The following is a 15,281-nucleotide window of genomic DNA, read 5'->3' on the forward strand; positions in this document are numbered from 1 at the left end:
AAATACTATCAATTGATATTACTTACTAAAATTAATAATTACCATTTTTACTATCAATACAATTTACTCTCAACATTCTTGACATCATTTAATAACCATTACTTGTCTAATTACCTTAACCTTACCTTAACTTGTTTAGTAATCATTATTACTTACTAAAATTTTATTAAACACCATATTTATTACCAGTCAATTTTACTTTTGTACATTAATCATTATTTTATACTTCCCATAACATTTTGTTGCCAAATTTCCAAGTTTGTATATTCAACTCCAACCTTTATATTATCCTTTGTACCTGTCTACCATCTTACTATCATATTATAACCAAGTCATTGCCATTGTTATTTTTTACTTATTCTTTTGGTACTTTAATTGTGAATTTTATTTTCTCAATTTAAATCTAGTTATACTCTTGATCTTGTCAACAACATATACCAGACTAGTGCAATTGCAAGTACCATTTCAATTTGTATTTTTATATTATAAGTTTATATTATAAGTCCTACTCTAAGATTGTTTTCATATCTTAGTGACTATATTGTGTGTGCAATTAGTGTATATTTCAATTATATTATTGTTCAAGGCCCTTAACTATCTTTTGCTAACTAGTACCAACTACCTCATATATATTTTTTTTTTCTACTTTTTTTTTCTTATTCTTTTGCTACCTTGTATATTTTATCTTGTCAATTTAAATCTAGTTATACTCTAATTCTTGTAAACAACTTATATAAGACCTTAGTGCAATTACAATTGAGAGTCTTGTGCCTTTTTTATATTATTAGATTAAACTCAGTTGTACTATAGCTCATTCTAGCTCAATACATAGTCAGTACCAAATTCATTATATTAGACCATAGTGTAATTACTAGTGAGAGCCTGGTGCTATTTTTAATTTGTATTTTTATATTAGATTAAACCTAGTTGTACTATAGCTCATTCTAGCTCAGTACATAGACTATACCAAAGTCATTACATTAGACCTTAGTGCAATTACAAGTGAGAGTCTTGTGCTATTTTTAATTTGTTTTTTTTATATTAGTTTATACCTAGTTGTACTTTAGCTCATTCCAGCACAACACATAGACAACACCAACTCCATTATGTGTATTAGTGACTATACTCTACATGACAAATGCTCTAGCTATATACTTGTCCAAACTTCCCACCACTACAGATATCAGTACTAAAACTCAACACACAACTCAGGATATAAATAACCATAATTTAAACCTAGAAGATGATTGATCACGTTGACCCTGATCTAAACCTCCATAATCTGACACACAACCAAAACCTATTGGAAAGTAACTGCCGTTACTACTCAGCATCACAAGCCAGCACTATCCTAAACAATGCTAAAAGTCTATCAGTACTTAACTACAACATCAGGTCCTTAAGCAAACACTATGATGACCTCCTGGCACTCCTTGAATCACTAAAGACACCCTTCTCCTGCATTATTCTTACTGAGACCTGGCTTAAGCAGGACACAAAAGATATCTACCCTCTACCAGGATACACAGCAATCCACAACTGCAGACCATACCAAGTTGGGGGTGGTATTGCAATCTATTACTCTAACCAATTATCTTGTATTAGCACCACTTGCTTTAGTGATGAATATGGAGAATACATTTTTGCTAATTTTACTGTAAAAAACTTAAGACGCCTATAACAATCGGTGCCATTTACCGGATACCCCACACAAACATACCAAATTTCAGTGAGAAATTAAAGGAACTAATAACAAACAGACAAATGAATAAGCACCACCTTCTCTTAGCTGGAGAATTCAACATCAACCTTGGCCTACTAGATGATCAGCCTGTAACTGATTTCATCAACAATATGAACAACACACTTCTCATACCAACAATAACTAAACCAACAAGGCTCACTGAAACAACCTCTTCAAGGGGGGCTCCTTGGCGTGGTGAAGAGGCTCTTGGTCTGCGGAATTAGCCCTGTCGGTCTTCTTCCTCAGACCGAACCTAATTACCCCCCATTCTCCCCTCCCCTATCCCATCCTCCCGTTTTTCCATTCCTCCTCATCCTCCTCACCCCTCCCTTTTGCCCTTCCTCTTTTTGGCCTTTGGGATTTCTCCCACAGGTGCGCTAGTTCCTAGGTAGGGGAAAGGACACCGGGGTCCATCCCATTCCGTTGAGGTTCTTGGCGGTGGCGTAGTTTGCCATGGAATCTGGATTGCCTGGGGATGTCCCGATCCCTCTCCGGTATCCCGGAGTAGCTTTGGGTGTCTTTCGGGTGACGGGTGTATCTCTGGAAGCCACCTTTTGGATTCCAGGGGTGGTGGCCGAAGGAGGTATGCTTTGTGGCGGATATCCGGCCGCCCTCTCTTTTGTCCACCGAGGTAGCTCGGCAGATGTGAGGTTGCTATCCCAGATTGCTGGTTTACTGGCATGAAGGGTAGGGTATGGCACGGGTTCCATGCTGCATCTGCGCTACTAGTGGTGTTGAGGTCCTCTTGGGCGCGGAGGGAGATTTCCGGCCCTTTCATTCCTCCTGGGAACTATTCCTCCCCGCTTCCCCCTTTTTTTATTCTTTTTTTTATTTTTATTTTCTTTTCTTTCTTTTTTTTCTTAAAAACAAAAAGCAAAGGAGTAACCTAACCATGGCAGCCCTAGACCATGAACCCACTACCCCCGGGCCCCTTCTTGATACCGCACCCCATTCTGACCCTGCCTTGTGTTTAGACCACTCTTTGGACACTCCTGATACCCCTGTACCTCTTGCTGGTGCTGTTTCCTCACCCGCTTCAGGTACCGGGGCTTCGACTGACTCCTTCGATTTGTCTGAACTCCGCTTTCCTTTGACTATGCTTCCAGCTTCTCCCTCTACGGTACGGCAATTTTCGAATCGCCCGCCCATTTCACGCCGGACCAACTCCGGTCCTACTCCTAAATGCCAACGTCAATCTCCTGATGATGCTCCTTTGTTACCTTCCCATTCTACTTGGAAAAGACCGACACATCAAGCACTCCCTCTCCACGCTCAGTTTCGGACCACACAATGGACTAAATTCTTTACTTTAAGACCGACTTCTTCTGCCTACCTTTCTGACCATAGTATTGGCAAAGCGCTCCTGCGTCATGTTGGTAGAGATATTTCATTTCATGCTCTCAAGAGCAGTATGCGCATCGTCACTGTCCAGAATGCTACCCAAGCTCATGATCTTTCTCTCCTTTCGAATATCGATACTACTCCTATCACTATTGAAAAACGTATTTCTCTCAATTCTTGTAGTGGTACTGTCATTCTGCCCCATACCATAGTCCAACAGAATTTCCAGTCATGTGGCAATGACATTTTTGAACAGCTGGAACTCCAGGATCTCCCAATCCTCAAAGTAGACACTTGTGTCCTTCCTGCCTGGGGGCGGAGACGTTACCCTTGCAATGTGGCTCGTTTAACTTTTGACAGCCGAGAACTCCCGTCCTCTGTATATGTCGCGGGACATCGGTTACAAGTTCGAAAGGTGATACCTACACGGCAACAATGTAGAAATTGCTGGCGTTTTGGTCACCCAGCGAAATATTGCAGATCTATGGCCGAATGCCCAGTCTGTGGTGCCGACGACCATTCTAATACATCTTGCAGTCGACCTCCATCTTGCCTTAATTGTAATGAAGCTCACCCTTCGTACTCCCGCCGTTGCCAGGTCTACTTAAATGAACGTGAAATCTGTTGCCTCAAAGAGGCAGAAGGTCTCCCTTATGCTATGGCAGTTACTCATCTCCGCCTCCAAGGGAGACTACCCCGTGTTTCTTATTCTCGTGTTTCCAAACATACCTCCACTTCTAGGGTACCATCTTCTGCAGCCTCCTCTGTTGTTACCCCTCCCATAGCCACTACAGCATCTAATCCTTTTGCTGTCCTTGGCTCTGACGTCCCGACTACAACTCAGTCTGTTCTCACATCTTCGCGCCCTTCCTCACAAGCCCCAGTATCGACAAGACCTCGTACGACACCTAATACCAATCGCCCCTCTACTCAGAAGTCCAAAAAATCCACATTGCTCAAATCATCTTTGCCCCTTCCTTCCCTTCTTCCACCTCCACACTTTACCTTTCCAGTCTCTATACCTAGTTCTTCCCCTCTCTCTGGCTCTATTATAAGTGTGGAGATTCGCCCTCCTCCTCGTACTACGCCTTCCACCCCCGTCGCCTCCCAAGTTTCTCCCTCTTCTGCCACCTCCCAGGTTTCTGCCTCTTCTGTCCTCCCCCCCCCACACTTCATCTCCAGTCCCTTACACTCTTCCCTCCCCCTCTACTTTGGTACAGTCCATTACTGTCCCAATCTTTACTCACCCTCCTCCTTCTATCTCCAATATGGTCTCCCATACATCTTTGAATTCAGAAACACTTGAAGCCATTTCAGAATATATTGCAGAGACTAAACCTTCAATGGACACTGATTCACTTCCTGTTCCTTCTCTTCCCTCTCCTCCATCTTCACAACCCCATTCTTCGCAACGCTCCGTTCCTTCGCTACTTAAACATCTTCCAATGCCACCACACGTTGACTTTTCTAACCCCTCTAGTCCGTAGGTGCCTTTACCTACAGATTCCTGATATTTTCTTCATCGCCAATCATGGCCTATTTACAGTGGAATATCCGCGGCCTCAGGGGTAATCGGGGTGAGCTTCAGATGTTGCTTTCCAGGTTTTCCCCTGTTGGTGCTTGCTTACAAGAACCAAAATTACACTCGGCTGTTTTCCAACCTATCTCAGGCTATAATTTATTGTATTCTTCGGATCCTTTCTCAGATGGGACCTTTAATGAAAGTGCCCTTCTTCTACGCAATGATATTCCGTACTGTCAACTATTTGTCCATACCTCGCTGCATTACACTGCAGCCCGTATCCACTTGAATAAGTGGTTTACAATATGTTCTTTATATCTCTCTCCTTCTTGAGCATTTTCTATCCCAGACTTTGCCTTTCTTGTTTCATCCTTACCACCACCACTTCTGTTACTTGGTGATTTTAATGCCCACCATTTCCTCTGGGGGGGGGGGGTCTCATTGTGACTCACGTGGCATTCAGTTGGAGGCTTTTCTCGCCTCTCACCCCCTCCATGTTTTAAATACAGGTACTCCCACCCATTTTGATCCTCGTACTCATACTCTCTCTTGCATCGATCTATCAGTCTGCTCTTCCTCCACTGCACTAGACTTCACCTGGTCTGTTCTACCAGACTTGCATGACAGCGATCATTTTCCGATCATTCTTACTTCTTCCTATTCACCACCTTTCCGTAGCCCTCGCTGGCAATTTGATCGGGCAAATTGGGATCTTTACTCGCATCTCACTGCTTTTAGTGAGGTTCCTTCATCCTCCATTGATGAGCTCCTACACATCTTCTCGACGTCAGTTTATACCGCAGCTTCTCATTCTATACCCCAAACCTCAGGCAGGCATTCTCAGAAGTGCGTGCCTTGGTGGTCTCCTGCTTGTGCTCGTGCAGTACGTTTGAAACGTGCTGCATGAGGCAGGTACCGGTACAATAGAACCGCTGAGAGACTTCTTGATTTCAAGCAGAAGCGTGCGATCGCTCGCCGTGTCATCCGTGAAGCTAAACGCACTTGTTGGCAAGACTGTTTCCACCATCACCTCTGCTTCTTCTATGAGTGCAGTCTGGAAAAAAGTGAGGAAATTGAGTGGTAAATACTCTCCTGACCTGGCTGGTGTTGATGTAGCAAACCCTATCGACGTTGCCATTGAACTTGGCACACATCTGGTCCATATTTCCCGAGGGCTCCATCTATGCCCCTCGTTTCTTTCCTCAAAGTCTGCCAGAGAGTTAGTACTCTTGGACTTTTCTTCTCTCAGAGAAGAACAGTATAATGTGCCTTTTACACTTCAAGAACTGGAGGCAACGCTCTCAGCTTGCCGATCATCGGCAGCTGGGCCTGACGACATTCATATTCGTATGTTACAACATTTACATCGGTCAGCCCTTGTAGTCCTCTTACACCTCTTCAATCTTATTTGGGCACAAGGAGTTCTTCCCCAGCTGTGGAAATCTGCCATTGTTCTCCCTTTCCGCAAACCGGGTACTACAGGACATGATGCCTCCCACTATCGCCCCATCGCTCTTACTAGTGCAGTTTGCAAAGTGATGGAACGTCTCGTAAATAGACATTTAATGTGGTATTTAGAGACACACAACAGTCTCTCCGCTAGTCAATATGGCTTTCGTAAGGGTCGTTCTACCATAGACCCCTTACTACGCTTGGATACGTATGTTCATAATGCCTTTGCGAATAATCACTCAGTTATTGCCATAGTTTTTGACCTTGAGAAGGCATATGACACAACTTGGAGGTATAATATTTTGGCCCAGGCCCATTCCTTAGGCCTCCGAGGCAATCTACCATCCTTCCTTAAGAACTTTTTAACTGACAGACATTTCCATGTTCGAGTCAATAAAGTTCTTTCCCCGGACTTCGTCCAAGCTGAAGGTGTCCCTCAGGGATGTGTTCTAAGCACAACACTTTTTCTCCTTGCTATAAATGATTTGGCCTCTGTTCTTCCACCCAATATTTGGTCATCACTCTATGTTGATGACTTCGCTATTGCTTGTGCAGGCGCTGACTGTCATCTTATTGCAGTTTCTCTCCAGCATGCAGTCGACCGTGTTTCCACTTGGGCCACCACGCATGGGTTTAAATTTTCAAGTACCAAAACTCGCCAAATTACTTTCACTAGACGCTCTGTTATCTCCGATCATCCTTTGTATCTCTATGGATCCCGTATCCCCGAACGTGATAGTCAGGTTTCTAGGCCTTCTCTTTGACCGTCAGTTATCCTGGAAACCTCACATAACCTCTCTGAAGGCAACTTGTCACAGCCGGCTAAACCTTCTTAAAACCCTTGCTCATCTTTCCTGGGGAGCTGATCGTCGAACTCTGCTTCGCCTACATTCAGCCCTCGTTTTATCGAAACTCGATTATGGTGACCAGATTTATTCCGCGGCCTCTCCTGCTACTCTCTCTAGCCTTAACTCTATCCATCACCAAGGATTACGTTTGTGCCTTGGTGCTTTTCGCTCTTCCCCTGTTGAGAGCCTCTATACGGAAGCGAATGTTCCATCCTTGTCTGATTGCCGTGATGCCCATTGCCTTCGCTACTATGTACGCTCTCACGATCTACACAATCCTTCCAATTATAGAATGGTCACCGATATTAGTAGACATTCTTTATTCGTTCGCCGCCCCTGTTTGCTCCATCCCTTTTCTCTTCGCCTACATTCACTCTTGTCTTCCCTTCAGTTACCACCTTTATATGTTCATGTAGCATCTCACTTTTCCCTACCCCCCTGGGAAGTTCCAGCTGTTCGGGTCTGTTCTTTCTCGCTCCCTTGCTCGAAAGCTCAACTGCCTACGGTGGCTTCCCGCTCTCTTTTTCTTGATCACTTCCACTCCCATTCTCATGCCACCGCTGTGTACACAGATGGCTCTAAGTCTTCAGACGGCGTCGGATTCGCAGCAGTGTTTCCGGACAGCGTCGTGCGGGGACATTTACTATCTTCAGCTAGTATTTTTACTGCTGAACTGTATGCCATTCTTGCAGCACTTATTCGTATTGCATCTATGCCTGTGTCATCATTTGTAGTAGTCTCAGACTCCCTTAGTGCTCTACAGGCTATACGAAAATTTGATACATCTCATCCCCTAGTTCTCCGTATCCAACTTTGGCTACGCTGTATCTCTACCAAACATAAAGATGTTGTTTTTTGTTGGGTCCCTGGTCATGTCGACGTACAGGGCAATGAACAGGCAGACACTGCTGTGCGGTCAGCAGTACATGACCTACCAATTTCCTATCGAGGTGTTCCATTTCTGGACTATTTTGCTGCAATAGCTACCCACCTTAGCACCCGTTGGCAACAACGTTGGTCAACTCTGCTCGGTAACAAACTTCATTCTATTAAACCGAGCATAGGTTACTGGCCGTCTTCTTGTCATCAGTGCCGAGGTTGGGAGACCACTCTCTCCCGCCTTCGCATTGGTCACACTCGTCTTACTCATGGGTATCTCATGGAGAGGCACCCTGTTCCTCTCTGTGAGCAGTGTCAAGTTCCAGTATCGATTAGCCACATTCTGTTAGACTGCCCTCTCTATCAACGAACACGAAGAATTTACCTCCAACGTCGTCTTCGTTCTACTACTCTCTCTTTACCTTCCCTTCTTGCTGATGGACCCTCCTTTAATCCTGACTCTCTCATTGACTTCTTGACAACGACTGATTTACTCCACAAACTCTGATACTTTTCGCACTCCCCTCAGCCCTTTCTAGTTCAGTCTCTTGCTGCCCTTTACCCTTTCACCATCCACTGCCCCGCTGTTATCCGTAACCTATTACTCATCCCTCTCCCTTTTGCCACCTGATGCCCTCGCTTCCTTCCTGCCCTGCAGCGCTGTATAGTCCTTGTGGCTTAGCGCTTCTTTTTGATTATAATAATAATAATCACTGAAACAAGTGCAACCATAATAGACCACATATGGACCAATATACTAGCCCCCCCCTTAAATCAGGGATAATCACAGATAGCACTACAGGCCACTACCCTACCTTCCTCTTGACAAACATTAGTAAATCACCACTTGAATACAACAAAGTTTCATTTAGACTCCATGATGAGGCCTCAATAAGGAAGTTCACAGCTGACCTAGAGACTGTTGACTGGCCTACAGAATTCTCCAAGGTCAATGGTATTGATGACTGGACAGACATTTTTCTTAACAAATTACTTAGACTATACAACAAACATTGTCCTATAAAAACGAAACAGATCACAAACAACGGCTTGGTTGCCCATGGCTAACCAGCACCATTCTGAAATCCATTGATAAGAAACACCAATATGAAAAGCAATATAGACAGGGCCTAATACACAAAGATGTTCTTAAACACTATTCATCAGTCCTCACCAAAGTAATAAAGAAAGCCAAACAACTATACTACTCCAGTAGATTCACTGACACAAGAGGAGATATAAAAAAGACCTGGAAAACACACTCAGATTCTAGGGACCCACAAACCACACAATAACCAAATTCTGTAAACTCGGCATTGTAATTCTTTATAGAGAATAAAATGAGTTTCAGAAAGGGGCTTGCAACAGTCAAAGGGTTAAAACGAATTTAACCCTTTCAGGGTCCGTCTCGTAGATCTACAGCTTCACGTTGAGTGTCCAAACCGTACATCTATGCCAAAATTCTAGCGCTGTCAAATTTAGCGCAAAAATGCTCATAGGCCTACATGTGAGAGAACGGGTCTGCGTGGTGGGTGTGCGCCATAAACAAAAAATCTAGGTGCTCGCATAGCATTGTGGGAATGCCGGCTCAGTTACCCTTGTTCACCATGCCTCGTCGCAAGGCAGCTCTCCAAGGAAAATTGGAACTCTCCTGTTCCTATCTGATAGTTCTGACAGTGATGGAAGTGGAAATGAAGACGAATTCTTTGGCTTTGATCAGTTAGTGACCGAAAGGAATGACCAGGATATCGATAATAGTGCAGAAAACCTTGACGATCCTCAACCTTCTACCTCTGGTGTGGGCACTCGTCAGTCACGGTCGGTTGTACCTCAACGAAAGAGAAAACTATTATTTTCGCGTGGCCATGCCTCTGACTTCAGTAATCATGATGATAGTGATGGGGATTGTGATTTTGTTGCTCTTGACGATCATTCGAGTAGTGATAGTGAGGAATCATATTCGCCAGTGAAGCGTCGGTATGTATGCCGCTACATGTGCTTGGGTAGTGTACCCTATGCCGTGCCCAGGGGACGGAGTACATCCCGTGGCCCTACACCAGGTATAGATAGTGAGGATGATGTAGCTACACTTGGCATGGATAGACCACAGACATCACTAGATGGTGGTAGTGGTGATGGTAGTGCCACGGCCATGCGTGACTCGCCAGCCCAGGCTGGGACCCACGCTGCTGACTCCGCAGTTCAAGGACAAAGCGGAGCGTCAGCCACCAGCCCACCACAACTACCCACACAACCAGCCTATGATGTCCAGTATCCACCAGCAAACTGTATCAGGGATTGGCAGCAAAATCCCAATTTTGTTCCCAAGCCCCACCACCTTGATGACTCTGAAAGTGGAATTCTACCAACTTGTCCCCTTGGAAACACTGCAAATGAACTGGAATTCTTTGACCAGCCATTGATGGAAACTATTGTCAGGGAAAGTAATAAGCATTTTGAGTACACCATGGCAAATACGATCAACTCGCCACAGTCAAGACTACACAGGTGGAAAGAGACGACTGTTGCAGAAATGTATTTGCTTTTTGCAACAATAATGCTTATGCCTCGTGTCTATAAGCATAATATAAAAGCATACTGGTCCACAGATCGGCTAATTTCTACCCCAGTCTTCAGTGAAATCATCCCAGTGAACAGGTTTATCTTACTGTTACGTATGTTGCCTCTGACAAAACCAGGCCTGACAGAAGTGACAGGTTATACAAGATTAGAAATGTTTTTATGTATCTCAAACAAAAAGTTCAGCATATACTTTTATCCATTCAAGAATCTTGTAATTGACGAGTCTTTGATTTTGTTCAAAGGTAGGCTGTCATTCAAGCAGTATATACCGAGCAAGAGGAAATGCTTTGGTATACAACTGTTTGTACTCTGTGACTGACAGTGGCCTGGTATTGGATATTGTTGTATACACGGGAAGTAAAACATTGAAAGATACCAAGATGTTATTGGGTATCTCAGGTGATGTAGTGAGAAGCATGATGGCACCTTATCTTGGTAAGGGGCATACATTATATACCAATAACTGGTACACAAACTCATTACTCGGTGATTTCTTGCGAGTGAACAAGACAGATGTGTGTGGCACTGTGCATTCTAATCGTAAACATATGCCCAGGCTCTACGCATGTGCTCGTGGTGATGACGTGCAGGCGTTTACTGCCAATGACATCATGGCATTACGGTGGCATGACAAACAAGATGTCGCATTGTTGACAACCATTCACCGTAATGAAATGCAAGACAGTGGCAAAGTTGATAGTGACTAATGAACATTTGAAAACCAGTGACAGTGATTGGTTATACACAAAACATGCACTTGGTTGACAAATGTGACATGCAGATTGGTTTTGTTAATTGTGTTTTTAAAAGTTACAAGTGGTACATGAAACTTTTCTTCCATCTCATGGACATTTCAATGCTCAATGCATATAATATGTACCAAATGAAGACTGGCAACAGACCACCGTATGGTGAATTTTGTTTGTCTGTTGTCAGACAACTCATAATGAAGTACCAGATAACAACACCTGCTATACAACAAGGTCCTCGAACTCCTCAGAATATACCCAAGCGTTTGAGGAGGGAAGGTGATCATTTCATAATACAGCTTCCTTCAACTCAGAAGAAATTTGCTCAGAAGAGATGCATTGTCTGTGCACAAACAAAACAACGGCAACAAAGACACTCGGTTTATGTGAGAGGAATGTAAGATGCCTCTGTGCATGGTGCCTTGTTTCAAGGAGTTCCACAAGCTCCAGCAGTTCTAAAACCATGTCCAGTGATTGTAAATATGTAAATATCTGATAGAACATTAGTATTATACAAGATTTGTGCATGTTTATTGTAATAAACAACAGTGGTAAACAATATGATAACTTTAGTGCGGTTATTGTGTTCAATACAGTAAGTTTATATATATACATTATATACAGTATTGGTCTCTCAGGCCCCAAATGTTAGTAGGAAAAGAAAAAAAGAAAAAAACTGCTAAATAAAGCAATGCACGTATGTGGATTTTTTTTTTTTTTTTTTTCAAAATTTCTTGGACACTGGAGCACCACTTCAGATTTTGGCCTTGGACCCTGAAGGGGTTTTTTAGGATGGTTTTTATGGTTTAGCTGACTGATTTGGTATCTTTTGATAGAAGAGATGACATGCTACTAAAATAAAGAAGATTTTGGTTGGTTTTAGAACCTGAAGTAGCTTGAAATTAGGCTCAAAGTAGCAGAAATATTAATTTTTTTACTTTCCTGAGGATGGGTAAGGCTGCCCTGCACCCCCAGTCTGTTTATGGGTTTTTAACCCTTAAACTGTCCAAACAGATCTATGTTCACATGCGTAGTGCTCCAAAAGTAGATATACTTTTTTTTTTTTACATATTTTCAAATATAACAAGAAAGTGGATCAGTTTTTTACACGTTTTCAAATGTAAAAAAAAAAAATTACGTTTTTTTACATACTTTCAAATGTTGAAAAAAACGTAGATCTACGTTTGGACAGTTTAAGGGTTAATAGGTCTGATTCTGTTATTGGGATGCTGTAAAGCATGACCAATCATTTCTTGTAATTTATTACCCGAGAAAGTCTCTTTTTTATGGATTATGAATACAGAATGGAAGGCAAGCATAATATAGTACAGGCTTGGGGATGTGATTAATAAACAGAAGTAATGTTTTAGTGACAAGAATATCTACATTGTTTATTTTGGACAACTTTTAAATTGGTACTCTTTAATTTTGTGTACAATTAATGATATTACCAACTTCTGTGCACTTTATAGAGTAGTTGATTATTATTATTATTATAATCAAAAAGAAGCGCTAAGCCACAAGGGCTATACAGCATAGGGTAGTTGAATGAGCAGTTTCTTGGGCTCAGTTAATAGAAGAGAAGGCATACAGTACTAGCAAAATAGCTAAGATTTGGCTGAATGGAGCAGTGAAATTGGCTTAAAATAAGACTTGGTAGGCAAAACTGGATATGTAAATTGCACCCAGGACTGCTAACTTTGCATTGGTGTAATTCCATAAGTTTTCTGGCGTAATTCTGTAAGTTGTTAATAAAATTTTGTACTTTTGGTGTCATAATCTTCAGAAAGATTCTCTGCAGAGAGCAATATTAATTTTGGGGGTCTGGACAATGAAAGGGTTAAAACTGGCAATGAATTAAATGTTAGGTATATTTTCTCCAGTCAAAGTTTAAAAACTTGCCCTTAAATGACATCCATACCAGTCTTGCTTCAAAAGTTTGTTTGGAATAGATTAGAAAAGAAAATTGATTTATTGGAATAGATTAGCTTTGCCTATCGAGTTCAGTTAATGAATGCTATCAAAGAAAAATTATCTACCTGCTCTCTAAAAACTATTGCAGTATGGTCTCCAGTTAAATTTGTACTCAAACATAAACATTAAAATCAACTAGATGCATCTGGATTAAATCTGGGCTTAATACTGTAATGTATATTTCAGACACATCTTTGTTCCAATGATGACCATGAAATATAGTAAAACATCAGCATCAGTTGCCGTTTTTATATTATCGGCGGCACTGCATGAATACCTAGTGTCCATTCCACTTCACATGTACAAAATAGGAGTATTTCTTGGCATGATGGTTCAGGTAAAATATTGCATTCATAGTTTACCTATTTTACTGTAATGGTAACAGGAAAATATATTACTTAAAATTAGATGACTTTTCAGAACAATTGTAAACTACCTTCATGTGAAGGTGGTTATTAATTAGTATTAATTTTTTTTAGCACAGTGGCCATCTCCTACCAAGACAGGGTAACCCCCAAAGAGGAAAGACATTGTCATTTTGTTCAATAGCTGTCTTGCTAGGAATGCACAGACATCACAATTCAAATGACCCTCTGAATTAAATCATCCCCACCCCTCTTTCAGAGTGCATGCACTGTACTTCCCACCTCCAGGACTCTGGCTAATCAGTTTCCCTGAATCTCTCAATAAATGTTACTTTGATCACACTCCAGCAACACACAACCTTAAAAATTAGTCACCACCACTTGTCTTTATAACGCTTGTGCTCAAGCCTGCTGGATGTTCAAAGCCATAACAATCAAAATGTTTACCCTCAACCCTTCTTGGGAAGACTTCCTACCCTTCCACCTTAGATTTATATACCCTCTTGCTTGCTGTATTATGCTCTGCCCTCTAAATGCCCAAATTACCTCAACAATCCTTCCTTAGCTCTCTGAATTATACCTTTAGTAACTCCATACCCCATAAGTTCTATGCTCTGAATTCTTTTCATAATATTTACACCACACATTGCTCTCAATATTAACATATATATTTATATTTTATTTTGTTTAAACTGGTACAAATACTTCTAATCAGCATCTGGCCTACATTTGGTACTCCCCCTCCCTTTGTTTGTTCTAGTCCATTTCAAATGTTCAGCCAGTTTAATAATATTAAGTAAATTACTATTACAGAGACTTGAGCATTGATTGGTTCTCCTTGGTATGGTGTATTTTACATATTTCTTTTTTGTTTTTAGGTACCATTGGTATACATATCTACAAAAGTGGAGGCAAAGTTTGGTCCACGTTTGGGCAACCTGATTGTTTGGGCCTCACTCATCCTTGGTCAGCCACTAGGGATAATGGTTTATTACCATGATTACATGGTCAAAACTCTTGATCCAAATATATTAGGCTTGTGAGATCAGTTTTATGATGTACCATAATTTTAATATTTTTATGAGCCTTTGTAACGTGTAGAAGAATAAAATAATTTTATTGTCATAGCATGTACATTGTATCTTCCATGTTTAAATTTTACTTGGGTGAATACCATATTAAAGACCACTTTCAGCAGAAGAAAAATTAGAGGATATATTTTCATATGAATAAAGTAACATGTTTTATGCATGAATATACCTCATTTAGAATTTAGTAAATAGCTCAAATATTTACTTCGTTACACAAAAGCTGGTTTATTGTACATTTGTCCGATCTAACTCCATTTAATCATTGACTTTGGATGAAATGGCTAGTTATCTAATTCTAATGTATTTTTCCAAATTGCATAAAAAGTGCACAATCTTTATTGCAATGAATACCAACAATTATACTTGCAATGACTGATGTAGTTGTTTCATTGATTACAAATTACTCTTGCCCAAATTCAAAGCAGTCTAAGGTCACTTAAGTACAACAGTAAGCTCCAAAAGACAATTCTTGCCATATTTTTCTATGCACATTACTTTCAGGTGGTTGCAATGCAGATACTGCTCTTTATGGAGAATTTGCATATGCACCTCCCTCAATCAGTCCATAGTGTCAGTGTAAAAAGCATGTTTAAATTTATGCCACATTTATGTGGAGCAAGATAGGTTTACTGAGGGTGTAAAAATCTTTGGTAGATGGAAGGCAGCATACAGAAGGTTCCAGGAAAAGTTGCAATGGGGTGGAGGTGGCTTTGAGAGGTAGGGACTTAAGCAT

General features: G+C 41.4%; 1 protein-coding gene across 1 annotated transcript in view; it reads left to right on the forward strand.

Annotated features, from left to right (window-relative positions):
• Positions 1–14,924, forward strand: part of mdy (diacylglycerol O-acyltransferase) — a 139,199-nt gene extending 124,275 nt beyond the window's left edge. Inside the window, exons 12-13 of the mRNA XM_053790278.1 lie at positions 13,279–13,429; positions 14,336–14,924. Coding sequence (XP_053646253.1) covers positions 13,279–13,429; positions 14,336–14,500 — 316 coding nt within the window. The 3' untranslated portion in view covers positions 14,501–14,924. The remainder of the gene's footprint in view (positions 1–13,278; positions 13,430–14,335) is intronic.
• The last annotated feature ends 357 nt before the right edge of the window (positions 14,925–15,281 follow it).

The sequence above is a fragment of the Cherax quadricarinatus genome, chromosome 63, assembly GCF_038502225.1.
Source record: "Cherax quadricarinatus isolate ZL_2023a chromosome 63, ASM3850222v1, whole genome shotgun sequence".
In the NCBI taxonomy this organism is placed as follows: Eukaryota; Metazoa; Arthropoda; class Malacostraca; order Decapoda; family Parastacidae; genus Cherax; species Cherax quadricarinatus.